The sequence below is a fragment of the Stomoxys calcitrans genome, chromosome 5, assembly GCF_963082655.1.
Source record: "Stomoxys calcitrans chromosome 5, idStoCalc2.1, whole genome shotgun sequence".
Taxonomy (NCBI): Eukaryota; Metazoa; Arthropoda; class Insecta; order Diptera; family Muscidae; genus Stomoxys; species Stomoxys calcitrans.
The window spans coordinates 18,320,831-18,337,323 of NC_081556.1; the positions used below are offsets into that span (position 1 = coordinate 18,320,831).

General features: G+C 38.9%; 3 protein-coding genes across 8 annotated transcripts in view; all 3 read right to left on the bottom strand.

The window, feature by feature from the left end:
* Positions 1-1,705: 1,705 nt before the first annotated feature.
* On the bottom strand, positions 1,706-15,492 carry LOC106084333 (enoyl-CoA hydratase domain-containing protein 3, mitochondrial). Of its 3 annotated transcripts, XM_059368641.1 has the most exons (5): positions 15,253-15,492; positions 14,533-15,032; positions 14,182-14,470; positions 14,103-14,119; positions 4,819-5,121 (listed from the first exon to the last, which is right to left on the bottom strand). In XM_059368641.1, the coding sequence occupies exons 1-5, from the start codon at positions 15,280-15,282 to the stop codon at positions 5,049-5,051; spliced, it is 909 nt and encodes a 302-aa protein (XP_059224624.1). In that variant the 5' UTR covers positions 15,283-15,492; the 3' UTR covers positions 4,819-5,048. The 3 variants fall into 3 exon arrangements, with proteins under 3 accessions (XP_013103391.2, XP_013103390.2, XP_059224624.1); XM_013247937.2 differs by lacking the exons at positions 4,819-5,121; positions 14,103-14,119; positions 14,182-14,470; positions 14,533-15,032 and adding exons at positions 1,706-1,909; positions 1,968-2,131; positions 2,195-2,771 and having other exon boundaries at positions 15,253-15,475; XM_013247936.2 differs by lacking the exons at positions 4,819-5,121; positions 14,103-14,119; positions 14,182-14,470; positions 14,533-15,032; positions 15,253-15,492 and adding exons at positions 1,706-1,909; positions 1,968-2,131; positions 2,195-2,771; positions 2,836-2,943.
* Positions 2,716-16,493, bottom strand: part of LOC106084327 (general transcription factor 3C polypeptide 3) — a 237,951-nt gene continuing 224,173 nt past the window's right edge. Inside the window, exon 5 of the mRNA XM_013247924.2 lies at positions 2,716-2,793. The gene's annotated coding sequence lies outside the window, so the exon portion shown is untranslated. The remainder of the gene's footprint in view (positions 2,794-16,493) is intronic.
* LOC131997614 (uncharacterized) lies at positions 7,188-11,851 on the bottom strand. 4 transcript variants are annotated; one of them, XM_059368646.1, is made up of 4 exons: positions 11,324-11,658; positions 10,303-10,409; positions 7,729-7,825; positions 7,188-7,665 (listed from the first exon to the last, which is right to left on the bottom strand). In XM_059368646.1, exons 1-4 carry the CDS (start codon positions 11,362-11,364, stop codon positions 7,542-7,544), a joined length of 369 nt encoding a protein of 122 aa, XP_059224629.1. In that variant the 5' UTR covers positions 11,365-11,658; the 3' UTR covers positions 7,188-7,541. The 4 variants fall into 4 exon arrangements, with proteins under 4 accessions (XP_059224629.1, XP_059224628.1, XP_059224627.1 ...); XM_059368645.1 differs by lacking the exon at positions 11,324-11,658 and adding an exon at positions 9,422-9,525 and having other exon boundaries at positions 9,583-11,302; XM_059368644.1 differs by lacking the exon at positions 11,324-11,658 and adding an exon at positions 11,780-11,851 and having other exon boundaries at positions 7,190-7,665; positions 9,422-10,409.

Below are 16,493 nucleotides of genomic sequence, written 5' to 3' on the forward strand. Positions count from 1 at the left end.
AGATCTAACTGTGCAGTTGTCATGTTGTGCATTGTTCTAAGATATGCATGTAGGTATGCGTGTGTATTTTTTCATTCTTTCTTTTGCACACAAGGAAAGCATGTGAGCAAAAATGGACAACAAACAAACGTGAAATAGTGGCAAAATGCCGTACCTTTTCCAAGTATACATTAAGTAGTATACTTGAACTTGACTTGAAATATTCCCCCATCAAATTTTCATAAATGAGACGATTTTCATTGTATACCTATGCATAAATATTTCAATAACATATTTTTTATATTTATGATAAAAATTATTAATATTATGAAAAGTTTCTTTACATAGGTGAAACAAAGTTTCAGAAATAAAACATTTTTTTTCATAAACTATGATATTCATATATTTTCATTCATTAAGAATTTTCATAGTCTTTATGATTTGTTCATTAATATAATAAGTCATTTCATAATACTTATGAACAAAAGGTTATGAAACCCGAGCATTACATTTATGAAGGAAAATTCTCTCTGCGTATGGAGCATTCCACTATCCAAAACTTATGGACGTGCCCGGTAGCTCACAGCCGTGACATAATTACAAGTAAGCGTACCGTAAACCTCTGAGTAAAAATTTTTCTTGCGAAGTGCACTATCTCTCAACGAGTTTTTGTAATGTATGTGTATTATAGTTAAGAACTAAAGGGTGATTTTTTTGAGGTTAGGATTTTCATGCATTAGTATTTGACAGATCACGTGGGATTTCAGACATGGTGTCAAAGAGAAAGATGCTCAGTATGCTTTGACATTTCATCATGAATAGACTTACTAACGAGCAACGCTTGCAAATCATTGAATTTTATTACCAAAATCAGTGTTCGGTTCGAAATGTGTTCAAATTTTGACAAATTTTGTTCAGCGATGAGGCTCATTTCTGGTTGAATGGCTACGTAAATAAGCAAAATTGCCGCATTTGGAGTGAAGAGCAACCAGAAGCCGTTCAAGAACTGCCCATGCATCCCGAAAAATGCACTGTTTGGTGTGGTTTGTACGTTGGTGGAATCATTGGACCGTATTTTTTCAAAGATGCTGTTGGACGCAACGTTACGGTGAATGAACACATTTCGAACCGAACACTGATTTTGGTAATAAAATTCAATGATTTGCAAGCGTTGCTCGTTAGTAAGTCTATTCATGATGAAATGTCAAAGCATACTGAGCATCTTTCTCTTTGACACCATGTCTGAAATCCCACGTGATCTGTCAAATACTAATGCATGAAAATCCTAACCTCAAAAAAATCACCCTTTATAACATACACAAACAACGAACGAACGAACGAAATGGTGCGAACTAGTAACAAACTAAAAATCAAAATTGCACTAATCACTGATTTTTACAGATAGTGCAGTCAATATTTTGTTGTTGGGCCACTGTCACTACCTGTAAATGAATATATCTTGCTCACAGCTAAGCTTGTCGTCGCAAGGATGAGCACCACACAGATCGGGGCTCAAGTTTCAGTCTGTGTGAATAGGCATTTTCGCTGCGAATTTAAATAACGAATGAAGTCAGTGGTACATACTCACTTCATTCGTTATTTAAATTTTGTTGTTTTTTGGAAACGATGTCGCATTCAAAGCGATCGCGTTTACGTACCGGGAACAGTGCACATTTACCCAGGATCCTTCTGCTTTCGTTCGAGAAGTATGATGCTGCAACAGTGGTTATCGTTTTGTCTGCTGAGATGCATAATCACTTTATTTTAATATTAAACATAAAAAGTATAAATGCATTATATGTTATATGTACATTTGCTTGTATACACAGAAAAATTTCCATTATTCATGTTTCCATTGAGGTTTACGTTTTTCCACAAAACTACGAAGACCTTCTTGAGAATCGCTCAGACTCAGATTTTCAGTCATTTTCTAGAAAATTAAAGAAAACTAAATAAAAAAAATATTTTGGCTTTTGCAAACGAATTACTTGAGCACCCAGTCTGTAGGCTTCTTCTACAGATAAATTCAGTTGTTTATAGTAAAACTCTTTGCCCAATGCAATAACAGAACGACTTTTATGTTTGATGGCATCGGTTATGCGTCCAACCTCAGAATCCAATTCATTCTCAGGTACCACACGGCTAACCAAGCCTTTGAAGAAAATAACAAATCAATGTTATTTAGCTGTTCTTAATTTTAGTTAGCTTTTCATACCTGCACTAAATGCCTCTTGGGCGGTTAACGGTAATCCGGTCATAACCATATAGGCTGCTTGAGGTCTGGGCATTACACGTGATATTGCTATGCCTGGTGTAGAGCAAAATACACCAAAATTGGCTCCCGGAGTAGAAAATTTACTATTTTCCGATGCTATTATCATGTCACACGAGGCCACCAGCTGGCAACCGGCCGCAGCAGCCAAACCATTTACCTTTGCTATTATGGGAACAGGAGCTTTGCGTATGTTTAGTATAATCTCAGTTAATTTACTAAAAACTTCGGTTTGATAGGTGGGACCTTTTTCCGGCACCAATTCCTTAAGATTATGACCTGCTGACCAAATGTTTCCCTTGGCAGTCAAAACTATGGAACGCAGCTCTTTGCTTTGCCAGTCTTTTGTCAAGGCATCCAGTATGGAATTCATCATGTCCATTGATAGAGAATTGCGTGTTTTTGGTTCATTTAGACAAATTTCTCGCACTCCATCGCATTGTGTAACTTCCGTGAATTGATGAGCAGCTCTGGTACAGGAGCCAATATGGAAATATAATTTGGAACACCCAACAGCAGGCTGAAGTAATTAATGTAAATGACTACAATTAGGCGAAACGCAGATTAATTACTTATTTAAATACCTTTGCAAATGATGTTCTTAAAGAATTTAACATTTTATTATGGTTGAGTGGAATACAATTATTAACAGCTGGGATTTTTTATTGATAATGAATATTAACAACCCTGCTTTTGGAAAAACAAGATCTGAGCATCTGTTCGAAAATAACGGCTTGAAAACTTTTTAAAATGTTATATGCAAAAAATTGCAACAAAATGGGTTTTTATACCATGGTCTACAACTGAAATTGTGTGTTCCAATCTATGTGGTGTTAATCGTTATCATAAGAATCTTAGCCATGTTGCGGATGGTGTAATGCTCCATACGGAATTGCTGTAACTGCGGTCGCGGACAATCAGCGACATTGAGTGGAGTCTGCAGCAGTTTGGGCGGCACCGGCTCTTGCTTAAATACAGAGTGTGTATGATGGTTGATACGACAAGGCAAGTTATTGGCGACTTTCAATAACGAATGACCATCAAGTTTCCTGGTCTTCACACATCAGTCAAATGTTATTCTAAACCGTCCGCTTGTAGTTATATTACCTTTACATATGTAACGCTCGATTTCCGCTTATTTCATTTAATTTCTATTAACCATTCTTTGTAATAAGAAGACTATAAGGCCTCTAAAAACATTACATTGGTAAAACAACCAAAGTTAATCTAAAGTTCTAGTTAAATCTAAACCTAAAATAAAAAAGAATATACATAAAATTAACTAAAGCCTTTGGCTTCCCAGCCACAAAATTTCAAGAAAAAGACAGCAAGTTAAAGACGCCGAAAAATTGAGAGCTACAACATTGGTCCCAGTCCATAATAAGTCAAGATATAGATAACCAGATCAGAATCAAAAAAGAGAAGTTTAGTCAGAGTAGAAAAGCAATGCAAGAGGAAACAAATGTTTAATTTAACCATCGGAGGCAAACAACTTAAGCAATTTTAATCGAAAAACGTTGTTAGAATGGGAAACAATGCGTAATTCATGAGGATGCCGATTCCAACGTCGTGCTATTCTCATCAAGTACGATCTTGTCATTATATTTATCCTTATTCTAGAAAAAAGAACAACTGTGGATTTCTGGTGGACCGAGAAAAAATAAACATACTTCTTATTGGCAACTGTGTAATATTGGTAAAAGCGTTGTAAAATAATATGAAATTCCTGTAGTCCACAAAATTCTTAAAAGAACAACTAAGAAAGCATCACAAAGCAATGCGATCCCTTCGTCGAACCTTATAGACAAACCTCACTACGGAATCGACAATATGCTTTACCTAATCCAAATTACCTTGGATTGTTCCTGAGAAAACCTCCAAACCATAAGGCACTTGAGGCAATAATTAAGAATGGCCAAGAGTTCGTCTTACACGGAAAGGTAGAAAAATGGCAAAAGCATACATCTTACGGAGACACACCCAAACCCTTCCAGACAATGCGTCAATATGAGATTTAAGAGACAACTAGGAGTCAACAATAATCCCCAAACACCTATGCCGATCAACAAACTCAATCACGGAGTTACCAACAAATATGTGTAGGGGTGCCAGATTATTAGTCCTCCAAAAAAAAACAGAGTTGGTTTATGATTTTATGATTTATTTTCAAATAATTGGCTGAAGCCCAGTTTAGAACCCTATCTAGCACCAAATAAATACTATTCTCCAGTATTTCATGTGTAGTAGAACTGCCATTAAAAAGTAGAAAGATATCGTCAGCAAACATGAATGTATCGCAACTCCTACAAGCCGTATCATTAACTTATAGAATAAATAACAGTGGTCCTAAAATAGAACCCTGCGGTACACCACAAAGGAGCTTATTTGCTAAGCATATTTATTAACCAACTTTTACTAAGTTTTCTTCAATAGTGTTTAGATTAAGATTTAATTTTACCGGTAAGTATTGAGCGATCATCGGATCTTAACCTTGAATTTTGATTTTAGAATATTTGTATACATCTTTCTTCCTATGACGCTTCCCTCACATCAAACACGGTTGAGCATTTATTTTTTATTCATATTAAAAATAAATATAAACATCATTTTATTGTAATATCAAGCAAGGTACTTAATCCAGAAATGCCTTACTACATTGGTATGTATTTATATACACTTATGCATGTGTATAAATAAAGTATTGTATATGAATGAACGAGAAAATAAATGCAATCAACCACAACCATTTTTAGTATATATTTTCTATAATTTTTTAATCAAAGATTATGGGTATCTATCAGAGATGGGACCATACCGGCTTACGTTTTTCCATGAAACTTTTTACACCTTCTTGTGAATCACTCAGCTTAAGATTTGTAGTGTGCGGCCGAATGTGCGACCCTAGCGACATCTGTTAGCGGATAGAAGACCGCCAGCGCCATCTGATGGTTTTAATTCGCCTCTGTCAACGAAAGAGACAGCCAGCTGACACCAATTGACAATTATGGCTACCACCATATGTTTTGTTGGTGCCCGCTGGAAGTCAAATTTGATGATGGAGGCGAATCCAAGCCAAGCCGGCCGGTGACCCAAGGAAGCTTCTTTCTTTTTCGATTGGGACTTGGCAGCGTACGGAGGTGGAGTGATCAACAAGAAAAATACGTAAAAGAAAAGACCAGAAATAAATTTGGTAAATGTGTTTTATTTAAATTCATATGAATGTGAAAAAAACGGATTTAAACAAAATAAAAAGGACAGTTTTTTAAAAAAAAAAAAAAAAAAGAAATAGAAAATTTGAAATGCCTGAAAAGTGAAGAGACGATACATAAAGAGCCAATTGAAATGGTAACGTAAAAAAAAAGAGAAGAAAAACTTTGTCAAAAATCTGAAATGAAATGAACGTTAAATACCTGAAAAAAGGAATATATTAAAAACCTGAAAAGAAATAGAAATTAAAATTAAAATAAACAAGTGGACATTTCAAAACTAAAAGTCAAAAACATAAAAATCAAAATCCACGCCTCCTCCACCTCCACTGCCGCACAAAGAAGAAGGCTTCCATCACCAACCGCTGCATCAACAACCGCCACATCGGCTACCGACACCCTGGTCACCGCCACACTGGTCACCGCCACATCCGCAACGCACACCATCCACCAGCGAGGGATCCAGACGCTGTTGCATTCCCCAGCGTTCCTAAGGTACTCTTTTTAGTTTCTCCAGACTAGCAAACCAAACTGCTTTACTGACGTTCGACCCTTGGACTGCTTTATTTTTGTTTAAAAAAGGGTTTTTTTGTATTAAAGTATACAATCGAAATAGATTAGGTAGGGGCAACATTAGTGCTTTTTTTTACTCACCCGTTGTTTGGGTTACAGGCTATAACCAAACATGAGCTCATGGTTAGGTTAGGTAGCAACGCAGTTAAAGGACATTTTCGTCCTCCAATCAGCTGATGTTGGTCCTACGGTGCTAAAAAGGTAGCACAACAAAAAAAAGACCCTAAAAGAAACATAGAATACTTTTTTAGACAAGAAAAACAGACTGCGACAAATACACTTAAAACTTGACAATACTCACCGAAAACCAGACGGACGGACCGACGAGAACTTGAAGAGACCTTATTGGCCGCAGAGGCCCGCATCAAGGCCGCAGTACCGTTTTGGCGATTCTTGGTCATCCATCTAGAGCTGACGAGGCGACCGACCCATTCTTCTGAAAATAGAGAAAAATTTCAAGATTGTTAATATTGTCTTTGTGAATGGCAATGTGTAGAAGCAGTGTTAACGTTTGCCTTCAAAATCTAATATATTTCATGTTTGCTTGAAAACGATTCTTTATATTCTAAATCTTGTTTTTTTTTGTAATTGAATTTTGCCTTTTTGATTATTTGTTTTTTTTTTACATTATTTACCATGTGAATATTCTTTTACTTACTCAATAAAATACTGAAATCTGTACAAGAATGATTATCAAAAATACTTGCCTTGGTGATTTCTAAAGGATGATGGAAGGCTAAAGCATCGGAATATGGGGTAAGTGACTGAGCAACGGCAAAGATAGACAGGTGATGGATTACGGGGTACCCTTAATATTACAGGACGAGGGGTGCCATGGTTGGGGTGGGCAAAGTCCTGAGGCGCCATGAAGGATTTTAGGCGCCAGGCAATTCCACAGCCGTAATGTCCTCCAGTTCGTTCCAGTGGGTGTTTTGTTAATGTTCTATTGTCGTCCGTTTCGTACCACCGACAGCTGGTTGTTTATTTTGTTTTTTTTGTCACCTTGCCAGAGGGTTGGATTGGCAAAGAACCGCGCCCCAAAGACTGAGCCAAAAGCCGGTGCTCGAATGCCAGCGACCAGCGCCCGCCAGTCCGACTCCTCACTCCAACGGCAACGTGGACCATATGGGTACACGACAAAAAAATGGCGCCCAACGTGGGGCCCGAGCAATCGGGTTGACCGTTTCAATTGTGTGGCTGTTAATATTTGTGTTTGTGGTTTCCTTCTATGTTTTGCGTAAGTCCCGACAGCAGTTTGATTATAAGACAAGCTAGTCGAGTGCGACGTCTAAGCTTGAAGAGGCACTGATACTTTGTATTAACAGAGTGTCGTCCAAAGCCTCCATGGGAAGTAAGTCTGGTGTCGAAGTGGCTGTGAGTCCAGATGAGCCATGCGACTTCCTCGGGAGACAATGGTAGACACTTTCCACCTTCTTCCACAATAGTTTTAAAGCCAATAGCCCAAATTATGACTTTCTGCCTGTCCGTCCGATTCCGAATAAATTTAAATCCTAGCTCCTGTGAGTCCTACATGGTAAAGACTTGCAAAGCTTTATGTAGTCGCCATGGAGCACAGTCCGAAGGCAGCAGTCACGATCCCAATTACCAATCAACAGCAATGGACAATATAGACACCTGAAAATTTCAAGAATGATTAATTTTTGGAGAGATTGATTGTTTTGAGTGTATAGCCATTACCTGTTATGTGTGGAATTGCCAATTTTTATCAACTGTTTATGAAGCCGCAGCTGTAAGTCACTAACCCCATCCGTGATAACATATTTTGGATACGAACCTAGAAGGATATAATAGAAGTTAGTTCTTTATTTTTTGAGTTTTTGGGGTATTATATTTTGAATTTGCATCATTGGATTTTTAGTTTTTAAATGGTAGTCACTAGAGCGAATAGTTATTCCATTGAACCTTCTGTTCCGAACAGCCTTCAAATGGAAACGACAACTACGTCAACAACTACAACTACACAGGCTACAGCCAGCACAACAACAACAAGCGTAGCCAACGCAATGATGGTCACTTCAGCCGTTTCAAGCCCAGCTGTGTCAGTAACACAGGTGTCAGACGCATTGAATTCGACGCCAACTACGCCAGAGTTCAGCAGCCTGACAGCCCGAAATATAAACCTGGAGAGGCAAGAGGCGGTAAGGCAAAACCAAGAGGCCAGGCGTGAGACGCATGCAGACGAGCATTTGCAGCACGTTATTGATTCCGCGATTGGTGTAGGCCAAATGGAGATGATTCGTCTGCTCGACGAGAAATTAAGATTATTGGTGCCACAACTGGTACAGCAGAGCATGGCCAACTTAAACAGTGCAGCTAATCGGAATACGTTGCCAAGCCCAGTTCAAGCACGTGCAGAAGCGCAGGTTATCCAGCAAGCCCAGGATTTGCCTAGAGCCCAGCCCGGAGCTAGTGACCACCAGCAACCGCTTAACTACATGGGTTCGAATCAGCAACAGCCAGCGCCACATGCTTATGCACCTCCGTCCCAAGGATGGTCGCAACCCCAATATCAAATGGCATCAAGTAATGCTTACTTGCCGCATGAGCAACCGCTCGACCGATCGAGGCCACTAACGCAAACGATGGGGGTAGGATTACCTCCGTCGCAGCCGGCATATGGGTACCAGGCGCAGGCAGCACAGTCACCTGCAGCTACATACCGGAGTGCAGCGAGAAAGTTCGATGTCGAGAAATGGAGGCTAAAATTTGATGGCACTTCGAAGACGATTGGGGCTGAAGATTTCATGTTCAGACTGGAGCAGTTAAGGGCCGATTACCAATGCGATTGGGAAGAGATTCTGGTGAAGTTTCCCCAGTTCCTAGAGGGGCCAGCAGAGGACTGGTACTGGATGCAGCGCAGACTAGACCACATTCGAAGCTTCCCAGAACTCAAAGAAGCTTTCTTAGCCCAATTCAGAAAATTTGAGAGCGATTTCGATATCCAGCGTAAAATGATGGACCGTCGACAGGGTGCCCATGAGTCTTTCGAAGAGTTCTGCAACGCCATGCTGCGCTTGCGCCACCAGCAGAGAAAGCCCATGGATGAGCAAGTAATGGTGGAGATGATGAAAAGCAATCTAAAGCCACCTATGGCCGCCTTAGTGTTCCCCATACGTATGTATGGCCTGCAACATTTCCGCGAGGAATGCAGGAAAGCAGAGTTGCTGCTAAGTAACCAAAGGCAAGCGGCACAAGCGCACAGGCAACAATTCGCACCGCGGGTAAACGAGCTGGAATTTGAGGAACCACCCGAAGAGCTGGGAGTTTCCAATATTAAGCCATGGTCTAATGTAGGTTTAGTTAGTTTTAGTTGTACCCTATGGGGAAATAGGTTAAGATATGATAGATATGAATTGAATTACATACTCACCTGTGATAGATAGCAGAGGAATTAAGTCCCAGGGATCTCTATAGCAGTAAGGAACAAGCTGTAGAACAGCCGTCGTCTTGTGGTAAACTGTAGCATAAGATGACCTAAATGAATTAGAAGAGAATTTAGATTTGAATTGTATTTTATGATTTATACTTAACTTAAGTGGTGATCGTTGCAGAGGTCCGAATGATTTTTGCCTCGTGCCCATATTATACCTCAGGTTCATCTCGAATGGTGGGTGTGTGTGTGTGTTCAAGGCAGTAGTGGGCAAATATACAAGTGTGCGTATATTTCCAAGCCATGGGCTTACATCCTTGGGCGAGTGCACAAATTGTGCAATGGGGTGTATATTTGCAATTTTTGATTTAGGGTGGCGCTGTAAAAGGGTGTTAATACTTACCATGGACTTACCCGTATGGTCCAGGTGAGGTTGTTGGAGTGGACTCGTGGTCTTACGCTCTCGCGAGTGCTGAACCGCCAAGAGGGGTCCCGTGGTGTGATGTGCGCAAGATTACGCGCTGATTCGTGCTACTTCTCTCTGCCAACCTCTGGGGTGCCTCGACCGCCGGAGAGCTCGCTGTCAACCTCGCAATGGGTGACCCGTCTTTCTATCACTATGGCATCTTGGACATGGAACGCGAGTTGCGGCGGAAGGCGTTTTGTCCGGACGAGAGATTGTCATCTCTCGATGCCGGCCCCAGGAGATCACTCAACCACGGTAGAGCCTCTTGACGACCTCGGTGTATGTCGGGTCGACCCGTCTTTCTATCGCTATGGCATCTTGGACATGGGGCGAGGGATGCCGTGGTGAGTGATGAGAGGCGGCTAGGAGAAGTCATAGAGGATACACCAAGGTGCACCATCTATTTGATACTTACCAGTTCGTTTATCTTGGGCACACCACAGCGTTAGACCACAAATGGCATGGCTCATGCTCTCAAGCGAGGCAGCCGTTGCGAGTTCGCAGGTCCATGACGTGGGTTTCCTGGAAAGATAGACAAGAAGAAAAGATCAAATTAGTTATGAAAGTGGTTTGTTTTGTTTGAAGGATTTTTTTTGGATAAATTTCTTTTTCACTTTAGTGTTTTTTTTAAGATTTTCTGATATTTTAAAATTCCCTCCTATTGGCCCTGATTTTTTTGTTTTTCGAATAGAACACGCAATTTTATTTTAGTTTTTCATAAGTTTTTTTGCTTGTTTTTTTTTGCCAGCTTAAGGAAAAGACAAAAACTTTTTTGTTCTGCATTTCTATTTAAAATTTTGTTTTCGGCTATATTAATATCGCTCCGTTTTCAGAGAAATTTATTTTTCTTTGTTCCGTTTTCCTTATTTTTATTATTATTTCTTTTCTTTTTTTTTTCAAATTTTCACACAAAATTCTTAATTTTTTTTTGTTTTTTTTCATTTTCTTGGCAGAATTTGGTTTTTTCACATTTTTCGTGCATTTTTGTAATTTTCCTCATTGAGTTATTTTCCATAATTTCCCTTCTTATTAATTTTCTTTTGGTAACTTTGCCGAACTAAGTTCACTTTTGAGTTTTTATATCAAGACCATTTTCTTTTGTGTAGAACCATGACACTTTAAATTCAATCACAATAACGTCACTTCACCTTTTTCGTTATGGCCACCGAAAATTTTTGAGGACATTTGGTTTGAAAGTCATTGAGTCACTTCTTAGTACCCCCACCACCATTCATGAATTGAGTGGCTTACACACAATGGCAGGGGTACCGTACGATCATGTGATTTCATTATAACACACGCACTCATATTCATGGAATCACGCACACTGTCACATAATGAACCGTTTCTTTTACCACGTTGGTTGGAGTTTTTTTAAATTGTGGTTAGGATTCTTTTTTATTTCACCATTCGAACCGCAATTATTTTCACTTTACCTTTTTTTTAAATTTTTTTTCCGATTTGCAAGGCGTTTCATTTGGAATATTGTTTTTTCACCATTTCATTCATGAAATCAGATATACGCCGACGCCGGTGATTGTGTTTGCCGGTTTGTTTCTTTCAATCACACACACAGGGCTCAGAGCACATTTAATTATTTTTGCATTGTTTTTTTTTTATATTTTCACTACCACTGGCGACAAGGGGCATGTGGCATTGATGATTTCTTTTCATTTTATTTATTTTGTGGGCCAGTACGTTGTAAAAGGCGTAGTTTTTGTTTTTTTACTTTGCCGTTCATTAGCACACACACACAAACACTTTGGCCCGCCGGTCACAATTTTCTTGTTATTTATTTCTATAATGTTGGGCACGCACTTCGGGACACTGAACAATCATTTTTTTTTTATTACTAGCTTTTGATTTAACACATTTTTTTTTACAATACTTACCTTTTTTTTTTTGCTTTGTTGGTGAAAATTATTTCCCGCGTCGTCCGTCTGCTGCAATTGCTACCAATTAATTTGATGAAGGTATATCCGTAAGGTATAAAAATGGTTAACTCAAGGTATACTAGTTGAGGAAGACTTACACATTATTAATGGGACCTACACACAGTGAGATAGGTTTGGCGTAAGGAGCATATACACTTTATGGCATGGAATACACTGAGAGAAATTGTTATTTTTCTCCCTCCCATCCTTTAACAGTGATGTTCAAAGGATGGCTTGGTTTGTAGTGTGCGGCCGAATGTGCGACCCTAGCGACATCTGTTAGCGGATAGAAGACCGCCAGCGCCATCTGATGGTTTTAATTCGCCTCTGTCAACGAAAGAGACAGCCAGCTGACACCAATTGACAATTATGGCTACCACCATATGTTTTGTTGGTGCCCGCTGGAAGTCAAATTTGATGATGGAGGCGAATCCAAGCCAAGCCGGCCGGTGACCCAAGGAAGCTTCTTTCTTTTTCGATTGGGACTTGGCAGCGTACGGAGGTGGAGTGATCAACAAGAAAAATACGTAAAAGAAAAGACCAGAAATAAATTTGGTAAATGTGTTTTATTTAAATTCATATGAATGTGAAAAAAACGGATTTAAACAAAATAAAAAGGACAGTTTTTTAAAAAAAAAAAAAAAAAAGAAATAGAAAATTTGAAATGCCTGAAAAGTGAAGAGACGATACATAAAGAGCCAATTGAAATGGTAACGTAAAAAAAAAGAGAAGAAAAACTTTGTCAAAAATCTGAAATGAAATGAACGTTAAATACCTGAAAAAAGGAATATATTAAAAACCTGAAAAGAAATAGAAATTAAAATTAAAATAAACAAGTGGACATTTCAAAACTAAAAGTCAAAAACATAAAAATCAAAATCCACGCCTCCTCCACCTCCACTGCCGCACAAAGAAGAAGGCTTCCATCACCAACCGCTGCATCAACAACCGCCACATCGGCTACCGACACCCTGGTCACCGCCACACTGGTCACCGCCACATCCGCAACGCACACCATCCACCAGCGAGGGATCCAGACGCTGTTGCATTCCCCAGCGTTCCTAAGGTACTCTTTTTAGTTTCTCCAGACTAGCAAACCAAACTGCTTTACTGACGTTCGACCCTTGGACTGCTTTATTTTTGTTTAAAAAAGGGTTTTTTTGTATTAAAGTATACAATCGAAATAGATTAGGTAGGGGCAACATTAGTGCTTTTTTTTACTCACCCGTTGTTTGGGTTACAGGCTATAACCAAACATGAGCTCATGGTTAGGTTAGGTAGCAACGCAGTTAAAGGACATTTTCGTCCTCCAATCAGCTGATGTTGGTCCTACGGTGCTAAAAAGGTAGCACAACAAAAAAAAGACCCTAAAAGAAACATAGAATACTTTTTTAGACAAGAAAAACAGACTGCGACAAATACACTTAAAACTTGACAATACTCACCGAAAACCAGACGGACGGACCGACGAGAACTTGAAGAGACCTTATTGGCCGCAGAGGCCCGCATCAAGGCCGCAGTACCGTTTTGGCGATTCTTGGTCATCCATCTAGAGCTGACGAGGCGACCGACCCATTCTTCTGAAAATAGAGAAAAATTTCAAGATTGTTAATATTGTCTTTGTGAATGGCAATGTGTAGAAGCAGTGTTAACGTTTGCCTTCAAAATCTAATATATTTCATGTTTGCTTGAAAACGATTCTTTATATTCTAAATCTTGTTTTTTTTTGTAATTGAATTTTGCCTTTTTGATTATTTGTTTTTTTTTTACATTATTTACCATGTGAATATTCTTTTACTTACTCAATAAAATACTGAAATCTGTACAAGAATGATTATCAAAAATACTTGCCTTGGTGATTTCTAAAGGATGATGGAAGGCTAAAGCATCGGAATATGGGGTAAGTGACTGAGCAACGGCAAAGATAGACAGGTGATGGATTACGGGGTACCCTTAATATTACAGGACGAGGGGTGCCATGGTTGGGGTGGGCAAAGTCCTGAGGCGCCATGAAGGATTTTAGGCGCCAGGCAATTCCACAGCCGTAATGTCCTCCAGTTCGTTCCAGTGGGTGTTTTGTTAATGTTCTATTGTCGTCCGTTTCGTACCACCGACAGCTGGTTGTTTATTTTGTTTTTTTGTCACCTTGCCAGAGGGTTGGATTGGCAAAGAACCGCGCCCCAAAGACTGAGCCAAAAGCCGGTGCTCGAATGCCAGCGACCAGCGCCCGCCAGTCCGACTCCTCACTCCAACGGCAACGTGGACCATATGGGTACACGACAGATTTTCAGTCATTTTCTAAATAAAAAAATGTAATTATTCAATACAATATTTGTATACCTACTATATATTTTTATTACCAAGGAACCTAGCTTATAGGCCTCTTCAATTGATAACTCTAATTGCTTATAGAAGAACTCTTTACCCAATGCCAGAACTGCGCGACTCTTTTCTTTGATAGCATTTGTTATTTTTACAATCTCATTGTCTAATTCACTTTCGGGAACAACACGGCTCACCATGCCTTGTATATAAGCATCTCTGGCAGTTATTGGATGGCCCGTCATTAACATATCCAAACATTTAGAATGTGACATAATGCGTGACATAGCAATTGCAGGTGTTGAGGCAAATATACCAAAATTAGCGCTAAAGTGAACAGAAGAACGATTTTAGAAACTCCAAAACTATATGATTGTCCAATTATCTACCTAGGTGTTATAAAGGAACTCTTGTCGGAACAGATAACTATGTCACAAGATGCCACTAATTGAACACCACCAGCGGCAACAGTGCCATTCACTTTTGCCATCACTGGTACAGGAGCTTTGCGTATGCTAAATATAATTTCGGTAAGTTTATCAAATATTGCCTTTTGTTGATCTTCTCCCCTTTCCGGTAACAATTCCTTAAGATCATGTCCCGATGACCAAATAGGGCCCGTTGATGATATTACAATACAACGCAGTTGCTTATCATCCCAAGACTGAGTTAAGGCACTCAAAATTTCTTTCATCATGCCCAGAGATAGGGTGTTTCGAGTTTTAGGTTCATTTAGACAAATTTCACGAATGCCATCCGATTCCGAAATTTGACAATATTGGGATGTGTGACGTTGAGTTGGCGCAGAGCTATTGGACATTTTGAAGTTTGACATTGACATTGCAGACTTAAAGGCACATAAATTGTTGGCTATAGCACTTAATGATGTCTGAAATGTGTAAAATCATGATTCAACATTTAAACTCTTCAAAATGGAATACAATAAAAACTATGTTGCACTAAAGAAAAATATATGCACTTTGTACGAATGCTAAAATGATGTATAGAATTCGTGGATTGTATATTTTGTGTTCCTGTTTCGAGACACTACAGGAAAAATGTTTCTTAAAGAATTTAAATGAAGAAGTAATTATTGCGATTTATATTACCCTATTTAATAAAAACCGATGACTTAGCATTTTATCCTTCCGACTTTTAAATATTATCACTTAATTGTATGCAAATATCGTCAACATTTTCAACAGGTAAAAAATAGTAGGGATACTAATAATTAAAGATGTTTCGTTAGTTCTTCCGAACAAAGGCAAACCATGGCTTTTTGATTAAAAGTAATTAATAACATTAAAATCTATCGTTGGACATAATATAGTAATTGATTTTACTACAAGATTAACAAAATTAAAAGTTTTATATCAGAAACTTTTTTCATGGTCAAATATTGTTCCTCCCCTTTTGCAATAAGTTAGATGATACCTCTTCAGTTGATATTCTTGTTGACGTCAAAAATATGTAAATACCAACAGCTGTTTCAAGTTAGTACTATTTGCAAAGCTATGGTGCGTTTACATTTAAAGAAAATAGAACGATTTTTCACACAACGACACATTGGTTGCCCAAAAAGTAATTGCGGATTTTTCATATAGTCGGCGGTGACAAATTTTTTCAACGGCTTGTGACTCTGTAATTGCGTTCTTTCTTCTGTCAGTTATCAGCTGTTATTTTTAGCTTACTTTAGAAAAAGTGTAAAAAAAGTATATTTGATTAAAGTTCATTCAAAGTTTTATTAAAAATGCATTTACTTTCTTTTAAAAAATCCGCAATTACTTTTTGGGCAACCCAATAAAAGGAAAGGTAATATAAAAGGCCTGGTTATGCTCTCGTAAATGTTAATAGAATAAATGTATCGTAAATGTAAAGAGGCAATTATGCTTATTATAAAACGTAGCATTTGACACTATAAACAAAACAATTTTATTAACAAAAAAGACTTGGAGGCGAGGGAGGGTCTGACGTCGGAAAACTTCAGGCATACCTTATGGGCAGGTCGGAGGAGACGGCACTCCACGAAGTGGTACGAGAAGTCGCGACGTTTCTCCTACTAAAGGAGTACGCGATGGCGGCTTTCCTGAATACTGAAAGGGCATTTAATAACCGAGGGCCGACAGTCACCGCCCTAAACCACACGGGGTTCGAACTGAGTTTTTGCCTGTGTGACTGTATGCTACGTGACAGGGCTATCGGAGATAATGTAGTCAAAAGGCGGGCGATAAGGGGAATGCCTCAAGGGTGGATTGTTCTCGGGATTCGCTTTCCCGGGAGGGAAGAATGGGAAGCAAAACCTATGTTTGAAGCGAATGATACCTGGGTCTCTAGATAGCTCCAAAATGGA

What these genes read in the sequence shown, in the direction of transcription:
- LOC131997614 (XM_059368644.1), bottom strand. Translation starts at nt 9,827, where the DNA reads ATGGTAAGTATTAACACCCTTTTACAGCGCCACCCTAAATCAAAAATT. An exon ending in TCCTCTGCTATCTATCACAG is followed by an intron (nt 7,826 to 9,421) that starts GTGAGTATGTAA and finishes ATATCCTTCTAG; the next exon opens with GTTCGTATCCAAAATATGTT. An exon ending in GGCAATTCCACACATAACAG is followed by an intron (nt 7,666 to 7,728) that starts GTAATGGCTATA and finishes TGAAATTTTCAG; the next exon opens with GTGTCTATATTGTCCATTGC.
- LOC106084333 (XM_059368641.1), bottom strand. Translation starts at nt 15,282, where the DNA reads ATGCTAAGTCATCGGTTTTTATTAAATAGG. An exon ending in ATCGGTTTTTATTAAATAGG is followed by an intron (nt 15,033 to 15,252) that starts GTAATATAAATC and finishes TACACATTTCAG; the next exon opens with ACATCATTAAGTGCTATAGC. An exon ending in AGTTCCTTTATAACACCTAG is followed by an intron (nt 14,471 to 14,532) that starts GTAGATAATTGG and finishes TGTTCACTTTAG; the next exon opens with CGCTAATTTTGGTATATTTG.